Source organism: Lagenorhynchus albirostris, chromosome 8 (genome assembly GCF_949774975.1).
Source record: "Lagenorhynchus albirostris chromosome 8, mLagAlb1.1, whole genome shotgun sequence".
In the NCBI taxonomy this organism is placed as follows: Eukaryota; Metazoa; Chordata; class Mammalia; order Artiodactyla; family Delphinidae; genus Lagenorhynchus; species Lagenorhynchus albirostris.
In genome coordinates this window covers 46,030,056-46,048,073 of record NC_083102.1, presented here as the reverse complement: position 1 = coordinate 46,048,073, position 18,018 = coordinate 46,030,056, and the positions used below count along the sequence as shown (strand labels likewise).

Sequence of the window (18,018 nt, the reverse complement as noted above, 5' to 3'; positions counted from 1 at the left end):
CAGTGTTAGAAAGACATAGTTTTCTTCCCAACTCTGTTGTGTACTTCCTGTGTGACTTTAGATAGGTCACTTAATCTACCTGGGATTGGTTTCCTTCTCTGTAAAATGAGCTGGTTGGACTAGGTGATTTCAAAGGCCCTTTCCGTTTCTCAGATTCTTAGGAATTGATTCTTCTGTTTCAGTGAGAGGAGATGGCATAAGGTATAAATAATGACTCTCTTGCAAAGGGCTAAAATATCACTAATAATATCTGACTCCAGGAGTGTTGATTATCTACTCAACAAGACAATCTGATGATCAGTTTGATTTCCTGGATTGTAATGTTTGTGCCAAGAATAGTAGCCCTCGGGTTTGTGTTTCCGTAAAATTTGAAGCCAAGGTCAGGAAGCATCACCTTCTGAAATAAAATGTTCAAGTTCACCCCAAGAGGTTTTCTAGCCAGTAATCAACTTGTGGGGGTGTTGAGATAAGGCCGTGGGGCTCCTGATGTCCAGTAAAGGGTCTAGGTTCATCGTTGGGAAGGAAGTCCCCAGTATAAGATGGAATAAGAGGAACATAAGCCATAGTTGTAGAATACATTACTCATCTTTGATTGAGAAGGCTTATAGGGAAGGGTATTTCAGTGACTGGTATGAGGGTGGATATTGAGAATTGGTCTTTATCCAGTTTTGTTTAAGGAAGTGAGAGATGTGGTACCTGAGCAGGCCTGAGTGTTCTGGTTCCTAGAAAGCAGACCCTGATAAAATAAATGATGAGTGAAACATCTCGCTTGCCACCTAACTCCTGTGCCTGAGCTTAGATTTAGTGCTGACCATTCAGCCTCCTGATTAAAAATGTAAGTTTCCCCGAACTATGATCTTAGGCTATGGGTGCTCCAGGCAGCGTACTAATCTTCTGTTATAACATAATAAATTGATGCTGTTACCAGAAGGGGAACCCCTTCCAGGGCCCAAGAGTGGGCTCTTGTCTAACACCCGGGAATGAATTGTCTGAGGAGACACACATGCTGACAAAGCAAAAGACTTTATTGGGAAGGGGCCCCCTGGGGGGAGAGCAGCGGGCAAAGGAAACCCAGGAGAACTGCTCTGCCACGTAGCTCACATCTCAGGTTTTATGGTAATGGGGTTAGCTTGCCGGGTTGTCTCTGGCCAGTCATCTTGCTTGTGCCCATATTTGGTCCAATTCCTGGTGACACACGCATCTCTCAGTCAAGGTGGTTTCCAGCGTCAGGGTTTCTGGGACATCGGCAGGACATATTATGGCTGGCATCTCCTCCCTCCTTTTGGCCCCTCCCGATTTCTGCCAGCTGGTGGTAGCTGGTCAGTTCTGTGTTTCTTATTGAGACCTCCTGTTGTGAGATAACTCATGCAAGCAGTTATTATTCTGCCTGGCCAGGGTGGGCGGTTTCAGTTAGTGGTTCCCTAAAAATACTACTGTGACATCAGTTGGTGACTTACGTATTTAGCTGGTGTGGATCAGTTCCCAAGGGCCCATCAGGTATGTACCTGAGCCAGCCCTTGGGGCTCTGCGCAAAGCGCCTACCAGCCTTCGCTCCAGCTGTCTCAGCTGTAGAAGAGTCTAGTGAGAAAATGTATCCTTAAAAGCCTATGGCATTTCAGAGAAGGAAAAAATACATCTGATGAGGAGACTGACAAGGCTTATGCAGAGGTAGTCAGGGATGACATTTTAGGAAGATCCAGTTTGAGCAAAAGCCCTGAGGCAGGCACACAGCAAGTAAGTTTGGTTTGACTAGAACATAGGTTGTGTAAGAGGACTAGATAAGACGTGTGTTTCCACTGAATATGGTTCGTCCCCTGAAATACTGTGAAGTAAAAGTAGTTAAGCCCTTGAATGTTTTAAGATTATTCCATTTCAGTGGATCAATACCAAATAGTAAGTTTAAAGTTATCTTTCCTTAGGGAACATATGACCCTAGGCAGGCTTATTAGACAGCACTACGTATGATGTTGAAAGGGCAGCATAATCTTTTATCTCATTTCTAGGTTTGAAATAATTTTCCTTAACGAGAGGGGAGGAGAGCAAGTATGTTAACAATAATCTTTGGAAAATAATAATCTTTTATCTTAGAAAAAGTAAAAATCAAAGATTACTAGTACTGTATTAGGGGGAAAAAGGAATAAAAATCATAAGTAATCCCATTACCTAGAGAATCATCACCATATTTATTGCTGATCCTTCCAGACTTCTATGCAAAAATGAGATCAAACATACAGATCTTTTCTAACTTATTTCTTTCCCTTAGAATTTTCCCCCAGAATGTAAGTTCCTTGGAGCTAGAATCCAGCATCCTTTGTTAGGTCCTATTCCTATGTCCTGGGAAGCAGTCATTGAGACCATGCTCTTGCTTCTGTTTTCAGGTTGGCAGCCTCGGTGGTTCCTTCTCTGTGGGGGAATATTATCTTATTATGATTCTCCTGAAGATGCTTGGAAAGGTTGCAAAGGGAGCATTCAGATGGCGGTGTGTGAAATTCAAGGTGAGAAGCCAAGACATTTGCAGGTTTTATTTTTCTTTCTGTTTCTCCCCCAAAATAAAAAAAACCACTGGCTTCTGTGTGCCTTTCTTTGCTGCTCCCATAGTATAAAGATATATAATGTTACGTCCCCCAGAAAAAGTCTTACAAGTAAGACCTAAAACTGCAGCGAATTTTTACAAGGAGCTTGGTTTAGAGGTAGTCAGAATAAATGAGAGCAATGTGCTTAGTAACCACACATGTAGTGCTCATTCCTTGGTCACCTGCTCACCTCGGGCTTGTGGCAGTTTGCTAAGCTTATTTGTCTTTTTATTACAACATCAAACACTTCTGTGTTTAAATCACGACGCATACACACCTTCTCACCACCACCACCATGCTCAAAATTAAACAAGCAAACACCTGACAGACCTACAAATAGCCTTTTCTTCTTGGTTTTGAGAATCTTGAGACATGCTGAGAGGATGTGGCTCGGAAACCGACTAGAAGGGAATTTGGGGCATGGGGCTTGGGGGGTGAAGGAGAGTGTGGCTTGCTTGTTTCTTCTCCTAAAGTGTTCTAAGGGAATTCTCACATTTTTGATAAGACTAGTGAAGGAAAGTAGAAAGGAACACTATTGTGTTCTTGATTGCTTTTCAATAACCCAAGGAGATAAAGAGCACATCCTTACTTGTTTGCATCAAGCCTTTTTGGCCGCAGAGCAGCATACTTTACACACACACACACACACACCAGAAGAGAGATTTTTCCTCTCTCCTCTTATAAATGATCCTAAGGAGATTTAGGTGATTCTTTTTTAGGCCAAAGTCCTGGTGAGACCTTGGAGCCAATTGCAGAGTTTTCCCTCTCCATTAGCAGAGACCTCTAGGAAGAGATAAATAAACCAGGAGAAGTAGTAAGGGCTGACATCCTCTCTTGGAAGAAGCTCTCAGTGACTGGCGCGCCAGTTAAGCTCAAGAATTTGGGTGGAGTGGAGGCTACCCAGATAGGGCTTTTCTGGGTTTCTGACCTCCCTATGTCTTGCTCCCAGTTCATTCTGTAGATAACACACGCATGGACCTGATAATCCCTGGGGAACAATATTTCTACCTGAAGGCCAGAAGTGTGGCTGAGAGACAACGGTGGCTGGTAGCCTTGGGGTCAGCCAAGGCTTGCCTGACAGACAGTAGGACCCAGAAAGAAAAAGGCAAGTATTGATTGTCCTCTGGACTGGGAACCCTGGGAATCACCTAGTGGCATCTCTGGGTTCCCATATTTGTTATCTTGCTTCTGACCACCTAGCCATAGCCAGCTTTTTTTTTTTTTTAAAGTAGTTATGTATTCAGCATTTTATTTATTTATTTTTGGCTGTGTTGGGTCTTCGTTTCTGTGTGAGGGCTTTCTCTAGTTGCGGCAAATGGGGGCCACTCTTCATCGCGGTGCGCCGGCCTCTCACTGTCGCTGCCTCTCTTGTTGCGGAGCACAGGCTCCGGACGCGCAGGCTCAGCGGCCATGGCTCACGGGCCTAGTTGCTCCACGGCATGTGGGATCTTCCCAGACCAGGGCTCGAACCAGTGTCCCCTGCTTTGGCAGGCAGATTCTCAACCACTGCGCCCCCAGGGAAGCCCCCATAGCCAGCTTTTTATATCATGCAAGTGCTGTATATCTCAGTGGACCTTAAACAGTCTATACCTGACTCTTCTTTCTTAGCATGTCATAGTAGAAAGAATGCAGGTTTTGGAGCCAGATACAACTGGGTTCAAATCATGGCTTTGTGACCTTGACATAGGTCACTTAACCTCTCTAATCTTCAGTTTCCTTATATTTTGAAAAGAGGTAATTACCTATCTTAGAAGGATTACCATGAGGTACCTCGTCTGGCACAAAGTTGACTTTTGGTAAAGAGTAGCTGAGCCAGAGAAGCCTTGGATCTGGTATTTCCTGCAGTAACAGCCCGCTTTCCCCGCCCTGTTCCTGGGGTAGATGGATACTTAATTGTCAGGTTGCTGCTGCTTAATGCTCGTTGACTCAACATCATTAGGTCTCCTGAGAACCACGGCATAACTTTCTATTTTGCCTGGGTCACGAGTGCCAGGGCTTACTGCCTGAGCTCTGCCTTCCCAGCCCCCCAGCCTCGAATGTACACCTGAAAAGATCGGTGGGAGAGAGGGGCCTCTGGGAACAAGTGTTTCAGGGGACCTTTCTCATGACACATATGGCAGATGTGCTTAACTCTTCAAGTAGACACAGTAAAATGACCTATTTGTTGGTTGTTTTTCAATGCTAAGTCGAGAGCAAATTCTAGACACTGTCAGCTCTGACTCAGATCAGGTGGTAATGTGCAGCTTTTTCGCGGAGAAGCAAGCAGAGGCAGTTACAATTGTAGCCGAGCCCTCAGCGCCAGGATGGCTGGAGTGCCGTGCTAATGAAGGAGCAGCAGGTGTGCAGAGGGTGCCGTTCGCCTTGCCAGGCAGCATGCTGGACCAGTCCTCTGAATTCACAAGCTGTCTTATTAGTGGTAATTGCATGTTACAGAACACTGTTTCCCAGTTTTGAGCACTGGATAGATAGCTGTGACCCCATTTTACAGATAGGAAAACTGTGGCAGAACTGAGACCAAAACCCTGAACCCTTGACTGTTCCCAGTTCTGACACAAGTGGATCAGAGGTATACTGTCTCCTTCTTCCTGTACTGGTGATCATTAAATATGTTGGCTCAAGAAATAATGTAGATTACTTCAGAAGACTAGAAATCTCCTTTTTCTCTTTTTCTTGCTCCCATAACTTCAAATATGTCATATCTTTAACCCATACTATAAACATCTGACTTTAGGCATAGATTATATTTCACTTATCTGTATAGTATGCTAACTAGTATATCAGTTATTTATTCTGGGAATTAAATTACGTTTTCATCATTTTGTTATTTAGAGTTTGCTGAAAACACTGAAAACTTGAAAACTAAAATGTCGGAACTAAGACTCTACTGTGATCTTCTTGTTCAGCAAGTAGATAAAACAAAAGAAGTGACCGCAACTGGTGTGTCCAATTCTGAGGTAAAATACCATTCTTCTTAGCCACGTGACAAGTAGCCCCAGGTGTTGCTTACAGGTGCTGCTTATTCTCACATAATCCCTACCTTGGAATTTACTGTTTTTCAGAGAAAAAAAGTGACAGACTTCAACAAAGAGAAGAAGTGTGTGCATTTCAGCATATGGAAGCATATAGTTTTCCTTCCTGGGATGAATTCAGGATTAATTAATTGATAATTTTGGAACTTTTAACTTTAGTACTGATGTACTAAAATATGTGTCTCCGCAGTTTGCATAACTTTCTAAAATATAGCCTTAGCTGTCTGGCAGAGCCATTTCTATACTACGCATGTGGCTCCTAAGGTGACAGCATCATGTCTGTCAGTAATATGTATCTGTCACCTCTGATGAGACTGTAACAGGATTTTATTTCACCGTAATAGATGTTCTGCTTGAGTAGAGACTAGTGCTTTCAAAGATAGAGACACAGCTTTATTTCTCTCCATCATCAGCAAGGATTGCGATTTTTATCATTTATTAATGAAATTGTTATTTACTCATTCTAAAACATATATTAAAAGATCTATCTGGTGTTAAGCTATGTATTGAATGGTTCACATTAACCAGAGAGGGGTCTCTGCTCTGCTCTCAGAGAAGTTATCTGAAAAACAGTGCCCACAAAATGAAGAATCTGTAGATTATAATTAATGGTTTTAAATTACTTTTCTTAGGTAGTGTATCACTATGCTACTAGTAATATATGTGCTCTAAGTTTTTCTAATAAAGGTGGTTTAACTCACTTTCACTCACTTTTTGGGGGTCTCTCTTACTCATTCAGCAACTGCCTATCGTGTACGAGATACTGTGCTGCGGGAGGGAGATGGGAGGGGTACCAAAACACTTCAGTCCTGCTTTTGGGATGTTAGAGACTAGAGCATTGATTCTCAACCCAGAGCAGTTTTGCTCCTCAGGAGACATTGGGCAACGTCTGAGACACTTTCGGTTGTCACTACTGGGGGAGTGCTGTTGGCATCTAAGGGGTAGAGGCCGGACGCTGCTTAATATCTGCAATGGATAGGAGAGCCACTCCCCCTATATCCCCTGCTCCAGTAAGCCAGCCCCAAATGCCAGTGATGCCAAGGTAGAGAAGCCCTGTTCTAGTAGGAAGGGAAAAAGTGAACACAGCAATGTTTAATTCTAGGAAGTGTTTATAGTAAGTGCCTTGGGAACTTGCTTATGAAACTGTGGTTATGATATTGTGATTTATAATAAGAAATATATGTTTGGTCTTTGTCTAGTTTTTGGCACAGAGCTCCAAAAAATAACCCTTGGAATTTCCAGGTGGTAAAAAGTGTCTTTGTTATGTTAATTGGAAAATACTAAGGATAGAGGCTCTGGTTGACTGTAGACCCAAGCAAGTGATTAGAGGGTTGGAACTTTCATTTACCCCCTCCCCTCCTGGGAGGGGAGAGGGACTGAAGATTGACTTCAGTCACCCTTGGCCAATGATTTAATCAATCGTGCCCATTTAATGAAGCTTCCATAACCCACAGCATGGGGTTTGGAGAGCTCCCGAGTTGGTGAATATGTGTTGACTGGGGAGAGTGGCATACTCAGGGAGCATGGAAGCGCCAAGCCCCTTCCCACATGCCTTGCCCTATGCATCTCTTCCATCTGGCTGTTCCTGAGTTATATGCTTTTATAATATACTGGCAGCCTAATAAGTTAAATGTTTCTTTTAGTTCTGTGAGCTGCTCTGGCAAAGTAATTAAACACAAGGAGGGGGTTGTTGGAATCTTCAGTCTAGAGTGGGCCAGTCAGTAGCACAAGTGACACCCTGAACTTGCCATTGGTGTCTGAAGTGGGGGTGGGGAGCAATCTTGTAGGACTGAGCGCTTAACCTGTGAGATCTGACACTATTTCCAGGTAAATTGTGTCAGAATTGTAAGACACCCGGCTGGTGTCCAGGAATTTCTTGGTAGTGTGGAAAAAAACCACACATTGTAATTGGTGTCTGAAAAATAGTGGTTCACGACCAGTAACATCTAGCTTGTTAGAAATACAAAATTGAGGAAAATACAGAGGCTATGGTGAAAGAACAAAATTCAACTGAGTAAAATTTAAAGATCTTATTAGCTTTATTCAGCAATTCATAAATCGGGCAGCGTCCAGTCTAGCAGGTAGAAAGGAGCTGTGAAGAGCTATACCAGGCTAGAGATCTTTATGGACCAAAGTGAGCAGGAACAAGGAAGTTATACTGGGCATTCGCTGAATGGTTAAAGCAGGGTTACTTTTCTTATATGGAGCAAAGGGAAGTCTTGGAGCCAGGTCAGTACACTAACTTGTGCTGAGCAGGCAAGCACTGATTGGTTGACCTAGGCCTGCCTTTTCTGGGAGAGCCCAGCATAGAAACTTGGATAAGTTTTTGGTTTGCTGTTGTGAGACTTAGCATGAGTGACTCCATCTTGGGCCCAATCTGGTAACTCTAATGCCACTAAGATGTGGTTACCAAACTCTCTAGTCAGGGGGTAGCCTCAGTTTCCTGAACAACTTATCAATATCCAGAGGAAAAACAACCTGAGCAAGTGAAATAACTTGGAGAAAAAAATGATTAGATATTCAGAATAATTCCAGTTGCTGAAACCTCTTAGACTCATCTGTACTGAAAGACTCATCTGTACTGTGATTTGTGGTTTCTAATGCTTCTATTCTAGAACTTCATTTTTACTCAGACAGTGGGAGACATTTTTCCATTGATCCCCCTGGTCTTCAGTCCATGTAATTCTGTTTGGTGTCTGCCACCCCTTAGAGACCGCAAACTCCACAAGGGCTCAGCGCCTAGCACCTGACATACTGCTGTCATATAGTGTTGTTGAGTTGAGAGAAGTCGTTGCCTTCAGTTGGAGTGGTGGGTGAGCATGAAGGGCAGATTGAGGGTAAGGCTTGAGTATGATTAATAGATAAGTTGGCCTTGCTCAGTCTTTTTCTTTTATAACTGATACCCGTATTTGTCCAGCAAAATAGACGGGTACATGATTATTGTTATCACCCATCATTAGCTGGATAAAACCTCTAAGGACATTCCACAACTGGGCTTTTTCCTTTTTGGCAAGGTAAAGGAATCTTCACCCTGGTTGTTTTGTAGGAGGGAATTGATGTGGGAACTCTGCTGAAATCAACCTGCAATACTTTTCTGAAGACGTTGGAAGAATGCATGCAGATCGCAAACGCAGCCTTCACTTCTGAGCTGCTCTATCGCACTCCCCCAGGATCACCTCAGCTGGCCGTGCTCAAGTCCAACAAGGTAACAGACCAGGTCAGCTTGGCTGCAGTAGGGCATGATGAAAAGTTAAGAAAGTGATATACTGAGCTAAGTTCTCCATCACCCTTTGGCAACCGATAAAGACATTTTTGTAGTGGACTCTCTTTTATGTCCACTATTATATATGCCCTTAGTCCCTTGTATCCAGTCAGTTAGTGTTGGCAGTTTTACCACCTGAACATGTCTCTCTCTGATGTAGCTAGTTTCTCGTCTCCAGCCTCCTTGTCCAGGGAGTCTTGTTGAGATTGGTGATAGCCTTCTAACTAGTTGCCTTCAACTCGACTCTTCCAGGCAGCCTACAGTGTTTCTGTTCATGCAGTGTAAATTGGGCCACTTCACCTAAAACTTTTAGTGGCTCCCTCATTGCCTACAGGTTAAAGTCAAAACGTCTTAGCCCCTTCCCACATCACCAACCTCTTTCTTTTTCATAACTGGCTTGAACGTATTAACTGCTTGTAGCTCCCCCACTTCTTTGGGCCATTTCCCAGTACCAAGAATGCCCTTCTCACCTGTCTTTCCCTGCTTAGCTCTTATTCATCCTTTAAAATTTAATCTCTCTTTCCCTGAATCCCTTAGTTGGGCTAAGAGTTCCTCCTCTACGCATACCCCTATTTTAGCCTTATTCTATATTGAAAGTACCTTAAGGGCAAGAACCCCATACTGTTTACCTTTATGCTTCCAGTGTTTGATACAATGCTGTATCATAGTTTGGTATTTAATAATATTTAATGAGTGTAATAGTAATTACAAGAAAGCTAACCACCAAGGGTATAAATACGGTAATTAGGCCCTTCAAAAGACCATCTTCCTTTTTCTTAGAAATTTGGGTATCCTTATTTGAGACTGGTTGGGATCAATGACTCCTTTCTTTTGGGAAGACCTAAAATTATTCCTCTTGAGTGGGGCAGTGTGTGTTATGATCATATTTACCACTTTCATATGTGATAAAACTCTAAATATATTCTGTTGGGAGTTTAACATGTGTATTTTCTTTTCTTTGCTTCTTTTAAAGATGAAACATCCTATTGTACCAATTCATAATTCATTGGAAAGGTACAGTAACATTTTCTGTTTTTTCTTCTTTCTAAAAATATAAAAATAAGGATATTGGTATTCCTTGTTTTTTTTTTTTAAGAAATTACGTGGTGGGCTTCCCTGGTGGTGCAGTGGTTAAGAATCCGCCCGCCAGTGCAGGGGACACGGGTTCGAGCCCTAGTCCGGAAAGATCCCACTTGCCACGGAGCAACTAAGCCCGTGTGCCACAACTACTGAGCCTGTGCTCTAGAGCCCACGCGCCGCATCTACTGAAGCCCACGTGCTCTAGAGCCCGTGCTCCGCAACAAGAGAAGCCACCGCATTGAGAAGCCCATGCACAGCTACAAAGAGTAGCCCCTGCTCACTGCAACTAGAGAAAGCCCATGTGCAGCAACAATGACCCAACACAGCCAAAAATAATAAATAAATTTTAAAAAGAAAAGAAAAGAAATCATGTGGTGGTTTTTCTCATGGTTTGAGATGATACCAGAGGTGACCCTGAAGCACTGCAAATCTTTCATTCAGCACTGACTACTAGGGAAGATGTTTGCATTTCCCCAGGATATGGATCTCACCCACCACAGCTAATAACTTTTCATTTCTCTGTTGTACTGAGTATTGGAACCTCCTCTCTTGTGAAGGAGCCGAGCATTGATTTAAATGTGGTTTTATCAGAAAAGACAGTGCTATTTTGTTTCATTGAAAAATAAAAATCCTAGGTAGCTTTACAGGTTGGAAAAAGAACATAATATCAAAATCTGAACTACTGAAAAAAAGTACACGTTTACACAGTTGTGTTCCTATTATTTAGGGTCTTTATTCAGTTATTATTTCATATAAGCAGTCCTGTATTTTGACATTGTCCATGTATTTGTCCTTTCAAGTTGTTATTTAATATTTTCATCTCTTTATATACAGTTGTTTGTTTCTTTAGTACAAGGATTGTTCCCCAATTTGGTTAATAATTTTCTCCTGATCTAAATATTTCTACTAGGAACATCTTTGTAGATTTTTTTTTCTTTTGAGGTATTTCATCAATATACTCCTATATTTTTAATTGCCAAGTTGAAATACGGTATTTTTTTAGAAAAACAAATGCTTTTCCTGGAGTCCACATGTAGCTTGGACCTTTTCCCTTTATTCGTATTAGAAGAAAATGGTTTTGTTCTAATTTGGCTGAGTCTAGTTATTTATAATAAGATGTTATGATTGTCCCTTTAACAGAATCAGTTATTTCACTTGCATGTTAAATAGCCTTTTATGTTACCTTAAAGAGCAACAGATACTCAGGATGTATTGTGTCCTCCTGGGTTTTTTTTTTTTTTTTTGTCTTCCTTGACCACAGCTGTGGCTTCTAGACAGTTAACTGCTAGGCAAACAAATGGAAGTGGCCAGTGATTTGAGAGGTGAGGAGAGAGGAAAAAACCTTCCAGGGAGAAGCTGAGGCAAGTGAGAAAAAGTGTTGAATGTGGTACCTGTAGAAAAGCTGATTGAAAACCCAGGTGCTCTCAGTGAATATTTCCTGTTGCTGGTGGGGAGCAGGAAGTTGGAGTCAGCTGAGGGTGCATGAAGAGCCATGAATGGCTCTTTGGTCTCTGAACTTCAGCCTGGAGACAGGCCTGCTCCCAGGACAGGAGGATACCCGCCTTTGAGGCAGGAGGGTGGGGTGAGAGATTTGGCTTGATTTAACAGTTCTGTTTTTCAATCAGTGTTAAAAGGAGTTGGTAATTGTGGTTGTGGACCCTTCCCCATCCCTCAGAATAGGATCTATCTGTGCAGTCTATTTGTGACCAAATAATTGGACTTCTTGGCTTTTTTCCTTTTAAAAAAATTTTAGGCAAACAGAGTTAAACAGTTGTGAGAATGGATCTTTACATATGGAAATAAATGATGATGAAGAAATCCTAATGAAAAACAAGAGCTCCTTATGTTTGAAACCTGCAGAGACAGATCGCAGCATATCAAGTGAAGAAAATACAGATGATAATATAACAGGTAAAAACAAAAAAGATGTGAATAAAAGGATCATGGGGCTTTGATTCATTATCCATGATGCGACACTTGATAGGGACTGACCTCAAGACAGCGTGCTAGGTAGCTCCCGAGGCAGCTGTTCGTAAGATAACAGAGTTCACTTGAAAACGTTCTGCCATCCCACCTGACCCCCCTATTGAAAAGGCAGAATGAAGAGGAGTTTCCCACTCACTGTTCTTAGCTGTGATGTCCATGGGCTTCAGTGAGCTGTAGCTGTCTGTGCTGACTTTTTAGAGAGTATGAGTATTAGGGCCTTCTGCTCAGAATTTCAGAGTCCATTGAACATAGACTATGATGTGAGACTTAAGAGTCTTCAGAGTTATGGCAGTTCAGTTTTCCATCCTCCTGGTTTCTGGTGAGGCCTGAGGATGTCCGAATTCACCAACCACCATCAGACTTTCGCCTGGCCATCTCTGTTCATCAAGCCAAATTCCCAAGTTTTTGGTAATAACCTGTAGTTGAAAGTGCTGCCCTTTTCGATTTACTAATTTCATTGGTTCTAACTACTAAAACCAACTTCAGATCAGTCCATGACAATCATCTTAGAGTTTTTAATTGTGTTATAAGTGTGTGTTAAATAGTTTGAAAATAAAATTTTTTTCAAAGTTTCCTCCTCATCTCCTCTGGTGAGTGGGGGGAAGAAAAGATGCATTTTCATAGCTGTTAACCTGCAGCAAGCAATCCATACATCACTGAAGTCTTATCCCTTGAGTAAGTAATAGACAGGAGAATTTCTGTTAAAACAGTACTATTATTTATTTGACCCAATAATTTTTTTCTAGGAATTTGTCCTCAGGGAATAGTCAGATTTAAAGACAAATATATATGGACAGGGATGTCCTTTATGACATTACAGTTAATTCTCATTACTCATGGTAGTTTTGTTCTATAAAGTCACTGCAAACACTGAATTAGAAAATACTGAACCGTTGCTCCTAGGGGAAATACATGGTTAGGTTCCCGCAAGCCTCTTTTCACATTTTCATCAACTGATCAGAACATATTGTTGTTTTGTGTGTTTCTGTTTAAAGACACCTTGTTGGGGAGAGGGATAAATTGGAAGATTGGGATTGACATATACATACTACTGTATATAAAATAGGTAACTAATAAGGAACTACTGTATAGCACAGGGGACTCTACTCAGTACTCTGTAATGGCCTATATAGGAAAAGAATCTTAAAAAGAGTGGATATATGTATATGTATAACTGATTCACTTTGCTGTACACCTGAAACTAACACAACATTGTAAATCAACTATACTCCAATAAAAATTAAAAAGAAAAGAGTCCCTCCTCCTAAAGGAAAAAAAAAAGATACCTTGTTTATATAGATTGTTGACTCATTAACATTGAACCCATGGCCAACAGCACTATAACTCATGCCTGAACGAAGCTTATCTCTTTTTTTTTTTTTTTTTTGCGGTACGCGGGCCTCTCACTGCTGTGGCCTAGGCCCAGCGGCCATGGCTCACAGACCCAGCCGCTCCGCGGCACGTGGAATCCTCCCGGACCGGGGCACAAACCCACGTCCCCTGCATCGGCAGGCGGACTCTCAACCACTGCGCCACCAGGGAAGCCCACAAAGCTTATCTTATATAAGCTTATATAACACGTGTTTTTCCATAAGGCACATCACAGCCTTCTTGTGCTTAGGAACACTAGGCAGCACTACACTTGGGGGTCCTTTTAAACAGCAAAATCAACAACAAAATGCACAGGAATGCAAAAAAAAAATGGCACTAAATAAACACATTTGTGTACAGTATGAAAGGTAAAACAAGAAGGCAGAGTGTCACCTTGTTCGACCTCAGCTGGGAACATGCGTGTCAGGTAACTCAAATTTTTTCACCACTCTGCACATATCCAAAATGACTGCAAGAGTGCCATGAGCGTTGATTTTAGTATTACAAATAAACTTCAGCAAGTAGGCAAATCCACAAAGACAGAATACACTAATATTGAGGCTCAACTCTACTTATAATACTGAAATTTTAGAAACTACCTAAATGCCCGCCACATAAACATGATTCAATATTACATGGTCATTAAAACCATGTTTTGAAGAGTATTGAATGATAATGAAAATATTCATGATATACCGTTCAGTGAAAACAGGCTGGATGAAAATCTACATGTATTTAAACTCAATTTTGTTTGTGTGTATATGTATAGTATTTCACTGATTTTTCTTTCTGTATACTTTTCTGTGTTAAGAATGTTCAACAATGAATATATATATATATATAGTAATCTTATAATACATAAATAAAAGGTTAGTAATAGGTATCTCCTGCTTTACAGTCCAACGTGAAATGATAAAGGAAGATGGAGAGGAAAACCTGGGAAATCATGACAGCCACTTGGCACAGTCTGAATCCCACTCCTCAAGCAGCTCTCCAGAAGCCCACTGGGAAGAAGGCCAAGAAGTCATCCCAACTTTCTTTAGTACCATGAACACCAGGTATTCTGTACTCTCTAACATCACTGACAGTTGGATACGAGCTTTCCTTCTGGAAAGTCAATGTTGGTGTTCCTTTCAGGGGATGGCGTATCCTAACAGAATAGAGAATGTGGCATACCAAGCATCTGCTTTACTGTTCACCTTGCCTGAAGCAGTGGATGAGAAGGAACTGGATTGTGAGAGTATACTCTTGTCAACAAGTTTTAGCTTGCTTTGGTGGATTATCTTTGGAAAACGATTTTATTAGACTGTGTTATAATAGAAGAACAGTCACTGGGGCATATTTGTGAGATGAGGTTAAATGATTTGACCTACAGAGGGGCAGCTGTTTTCGTGACTGCCTCTGAACTGCAGAGCATGCTAATGTTGTGTTTTCAATCTTTCCTCCTCTGTATCACCAAATTGTTTAGCTTTAGTGACATTGAACTTCTGGAAGACGGTGGCATTCCCACAGAAGCATTCTTAGCATCATGTTATGCTGTGGTTCCAGTATTAGGTAAGATGGCTGGATTTGCCTTAAATTCATAGTCCCTAGAATCTGTTTCACTGCAGTTATTTTGTAGTAGAAATATGCTGAACTATGTGTACAGTGAGATGACCCTTCTTATCTACCTCTTCATATCACTAGGCACATATAGTTAAAACTGTGTGACCTTAAGCATTATTACATATTTCCATTTCATTTCTAATTATGATTAATATTGATCTTAGAGTTGTGTAATGAAAAAAGGGAATTCTGTTTTCTAGAAATCTTACTTAAGAGCAAAAGTGAAAGTCGTTGAGGAACAGATCTTCAAATCTGTTGGTACTATGAAAAAACATTTTACCAGCTAAAATTTTTTTCAGATTAAAAAAATATATATATATAACTTTATTTAAGTTTAAATTACATTTACTTTTTATAGAGCCAGTAGTACCAGGAATTGCTAATGTGTTGAAATTTGCTATATAATCCACTTAACTCTGTATCTCTTTTTTAAATCAAGGTATATCTTGCATAGAACTTAACTGTTATAATTCAGTGAGTTTTGACAAATGCATCTACCTATGTAATCCACACCTCTATCAAGGTAGAGAATGTTTTCATCACCCCAGAATGTTCCCTATGCCAGTCAGTCCACAACCTGTCACCCAGCCCAAGGCAACCATACTGATTTCTGTCACCATAGATTAGTTTTGCGTGTTCTAAAATTTCACATAAGTGGAATCATGTTACGTACTCTTGCATTATTATACTCTTGATAGTATAATGTTTTCACCTTTGTTGTTACATGTGTTAGTCGCTCATTCCTTTCTATTGCTGAATAGTATTCTATTAAGTGACTATACCCCATTTTGTTTATTCATTCTCCTACTGATAAACATTTGGGTAGTTTCTTGTTTGGGGCTATTATAAGTGAAATTGCTCTGAACGTTTTTGTGCCTGTGGGCACGTTTTCATTATTGAGTAAACACCTAGGGGTGGAATTGCTGATTCATAGGGTTTATACATGTAATTTCATAAAGAGTGGTTGTACCATTGTGTACTTCCAATAGCAAAATATGAATATTCTGGTTGCTTCACATCCTCACTAGCACTTGGTGGTGTCAGTATTTTTGGTTTTAGCCATTTCTGTGAGTGTTTGGTGGCTTTAATTTGTATTTCTCTGGTGACTAATGATGTTGAGCACTTTTTCATATGGTTATCGACCATTGCTATCTCTTCCATTGTGAAGTCTGTTCAAATCTTTAACCTATTTTTAAAAGTTGGTTAATTTTCTTTTTATTATTCAATTGAAAGAGTTCTTTGTATGTTCTGAATAACATTTCATTTTAGACATACTCATTATGAATATTTTCCCCCAGACTATGACTTGTTCATTTCTTTTCTTAATGATGCCTTTTGAAGAGCAGGGTTTTTAATTTTCATTAAATCCAATTTATCTATGTTTTCTTCTTTTATAGTTAGTGCTTTCAGTATCCTAAAAGATCTTTGCTTATCCCCAAGGTCATGAAGATAGTCTTCTGTGTTGTGTTCTACACTTTTTATTTTTGATTTTAAGTTTACATCTGTGATCCATCTTGGAATCAGTTTTTTATGTGGTGTGAGGTAAGGGTTGAGATTCCTTCTTTTTTTTTTTTTTTCCTTTATCTGGTTGTTCAAGAACCATTTGTTGAAAAAGTATCTTTTTACCCTTTTATATTACCTTGGCAGCACTTTGAAAACCAGTTGACCCTATAAGTGTGGGTCTATTTCTGGACTCTCTTTTGTTTCAACCATCTGTTTTTTTTCCTCATCCTAGTATTATAGTATCTTAATTACTGTGTAAGGCTTGAAATCAGATAATGTATTCTTCCAGTTTTGTTCTTCTTTTTCAAGATGTTTTGGCAATTCTAGGTCCTTTGCATGTCCATATAAATTTTAGCTGTTAAAATGAATGTCAATATTATGACATAGTATGAGTGTGTTTCGTGTTTGGTAATTGCAATCATTGTTGCTTTTGTTGTAGTCATCCATTTACAATGCTTGGTGTCAGTTTATTTATCTCTTGTAAAAATAAAATACAGTGTGTGTGTGGGGGGGAAAGAATCATGGGCCATGCATGCTTCCCATTACTTTAAGGGAAAAAGCAAAGCTGCCCATCCCACTAATTCAACCCCAGAGAGGAAGAAGAGCCCTGATACAGATCAAAGAGAAAAACCAAGACCGTATCCAGAGGTCAGTGTACTAGAGTGGACCTTTCCAAAGATGTGTGGAGGGTATCAAAGTTCCCATCCTCCTTCCACGACTCCTCTTCACTCTCCTGGATAGGATAAGCAAGGACAAAGTGGAGCCCACAGAGTAGGGGGGCATGCAGGTGGCTTCCACATGGTCCAGTTGGCCAAAGAAAGGAGAGTCTATATACACACTGGGACTAGAGGTTGAAGGGGATTTTTTTTTCCTGTAGGATTCCTGGGACCATACATTCTTTGATAAGCATGTGTGACAGTAGGAGGCAGGATAGAATAGCAGTCTGATGGGAGAGCTACAAGGTAACTCCAATTCCACCCTACACAGTAGTTATGGCCAATAATACAAGTTATCCCTCTTATCATGAAGATGCCAGGAGTCTTAAGTCTTAAACCTTAAAATCAGAGAAATCATAAATATTTTTCTATATAAATAAAAATAAATCTCATTACATATATCCCAAACATACACAGAAACAGAAAATGACTATGGTTTAGGAATAAAAAAAGGAGTAAGATAGTAAAATGCAGTATTCTGATAAATGTACTGGTTTTCTGTACTAAGCCAGTAAACCACTCAAAACTTAGTGAGAGTAAGTACTACCAACATAAGTACTACCAACTGATTTTTTTGAATAGATAGAGGCATTTCTGAATAAGACATGCTGTATTATATAAGACACAAAAGAGAGCTTGTTCTATGTGTCCCATTGTGATTTTTTTTTGAAGTAATGAATCTTGAAAACCTTTCAATAAACATATATGATTTTCTTACTATTTCTTTAAAAAAAAATCCTGTTGGGATTTTGATTAGGATTACATTGAATCTGTAAACGAATTAGTAGGAAATTGACATCTTAAACAACATTGAGTCTTCTAATCCGTGAATGTGCTGTATCTCTCATTTACTTAGGTCTTCTTTATTTTCACAACGTTTTGTATCGTGTAAA

The 18,018-nt window shown here is 40.4% G+C and overlaps 1 protein-coding gene across 5 annotated transcripts in view; it reads left to right on the top strand.

Annotated features, from left to right (window-relative positions):
• PLEKHA8 (pleckstrin homology domain containing A8) overlaps positions 1 to 18,018 on the top strand; it is a 115,392-nt gene that overhangs the window by 35,094 nt on the left and 62,280 nt on the right. For 4 of the 5 annotated variants that reach the window (XM_060156925.1, XM_060156924.1, XM_060156922.1 and 1 more), the window contains exons 1-6: positions 5,407 to 5,527; positions 8,649 to 8,807; positions 9,838 to 9,878; positions 11,698 to 11,855; positions 14,200 to 14,359; positions 14,770 to 14,855. In XM_060156925.1, coding sequence (XP_060012908.1) covers positions 5,438 to 5,527; positions 8,649 to 8,807; positions 9,838 to 9,878; positions 11,698 to 11,855; positions 14,200 to 14,359; positions 14,770 to 14,855 — 694 coding nt within the window. In that variant the 5' untranslated portion in view covers positions 5,407 to 5,437. Of the gene's footprint in view, positions 1 to 2,378; positions 2,496 to 3,522; positions 3,679 to 5,402; positions 5,528 to 8,648; positions 8,808 to 9,837; positions 9,879 to 11,697; positions 11,856 to 14,199; positions 14,360 to 14,769; positions 14,856 to 18,018 lie in introns of those variants that run through there. The other variant, XM_060156926.1, reaches the window with a different exon arrangement.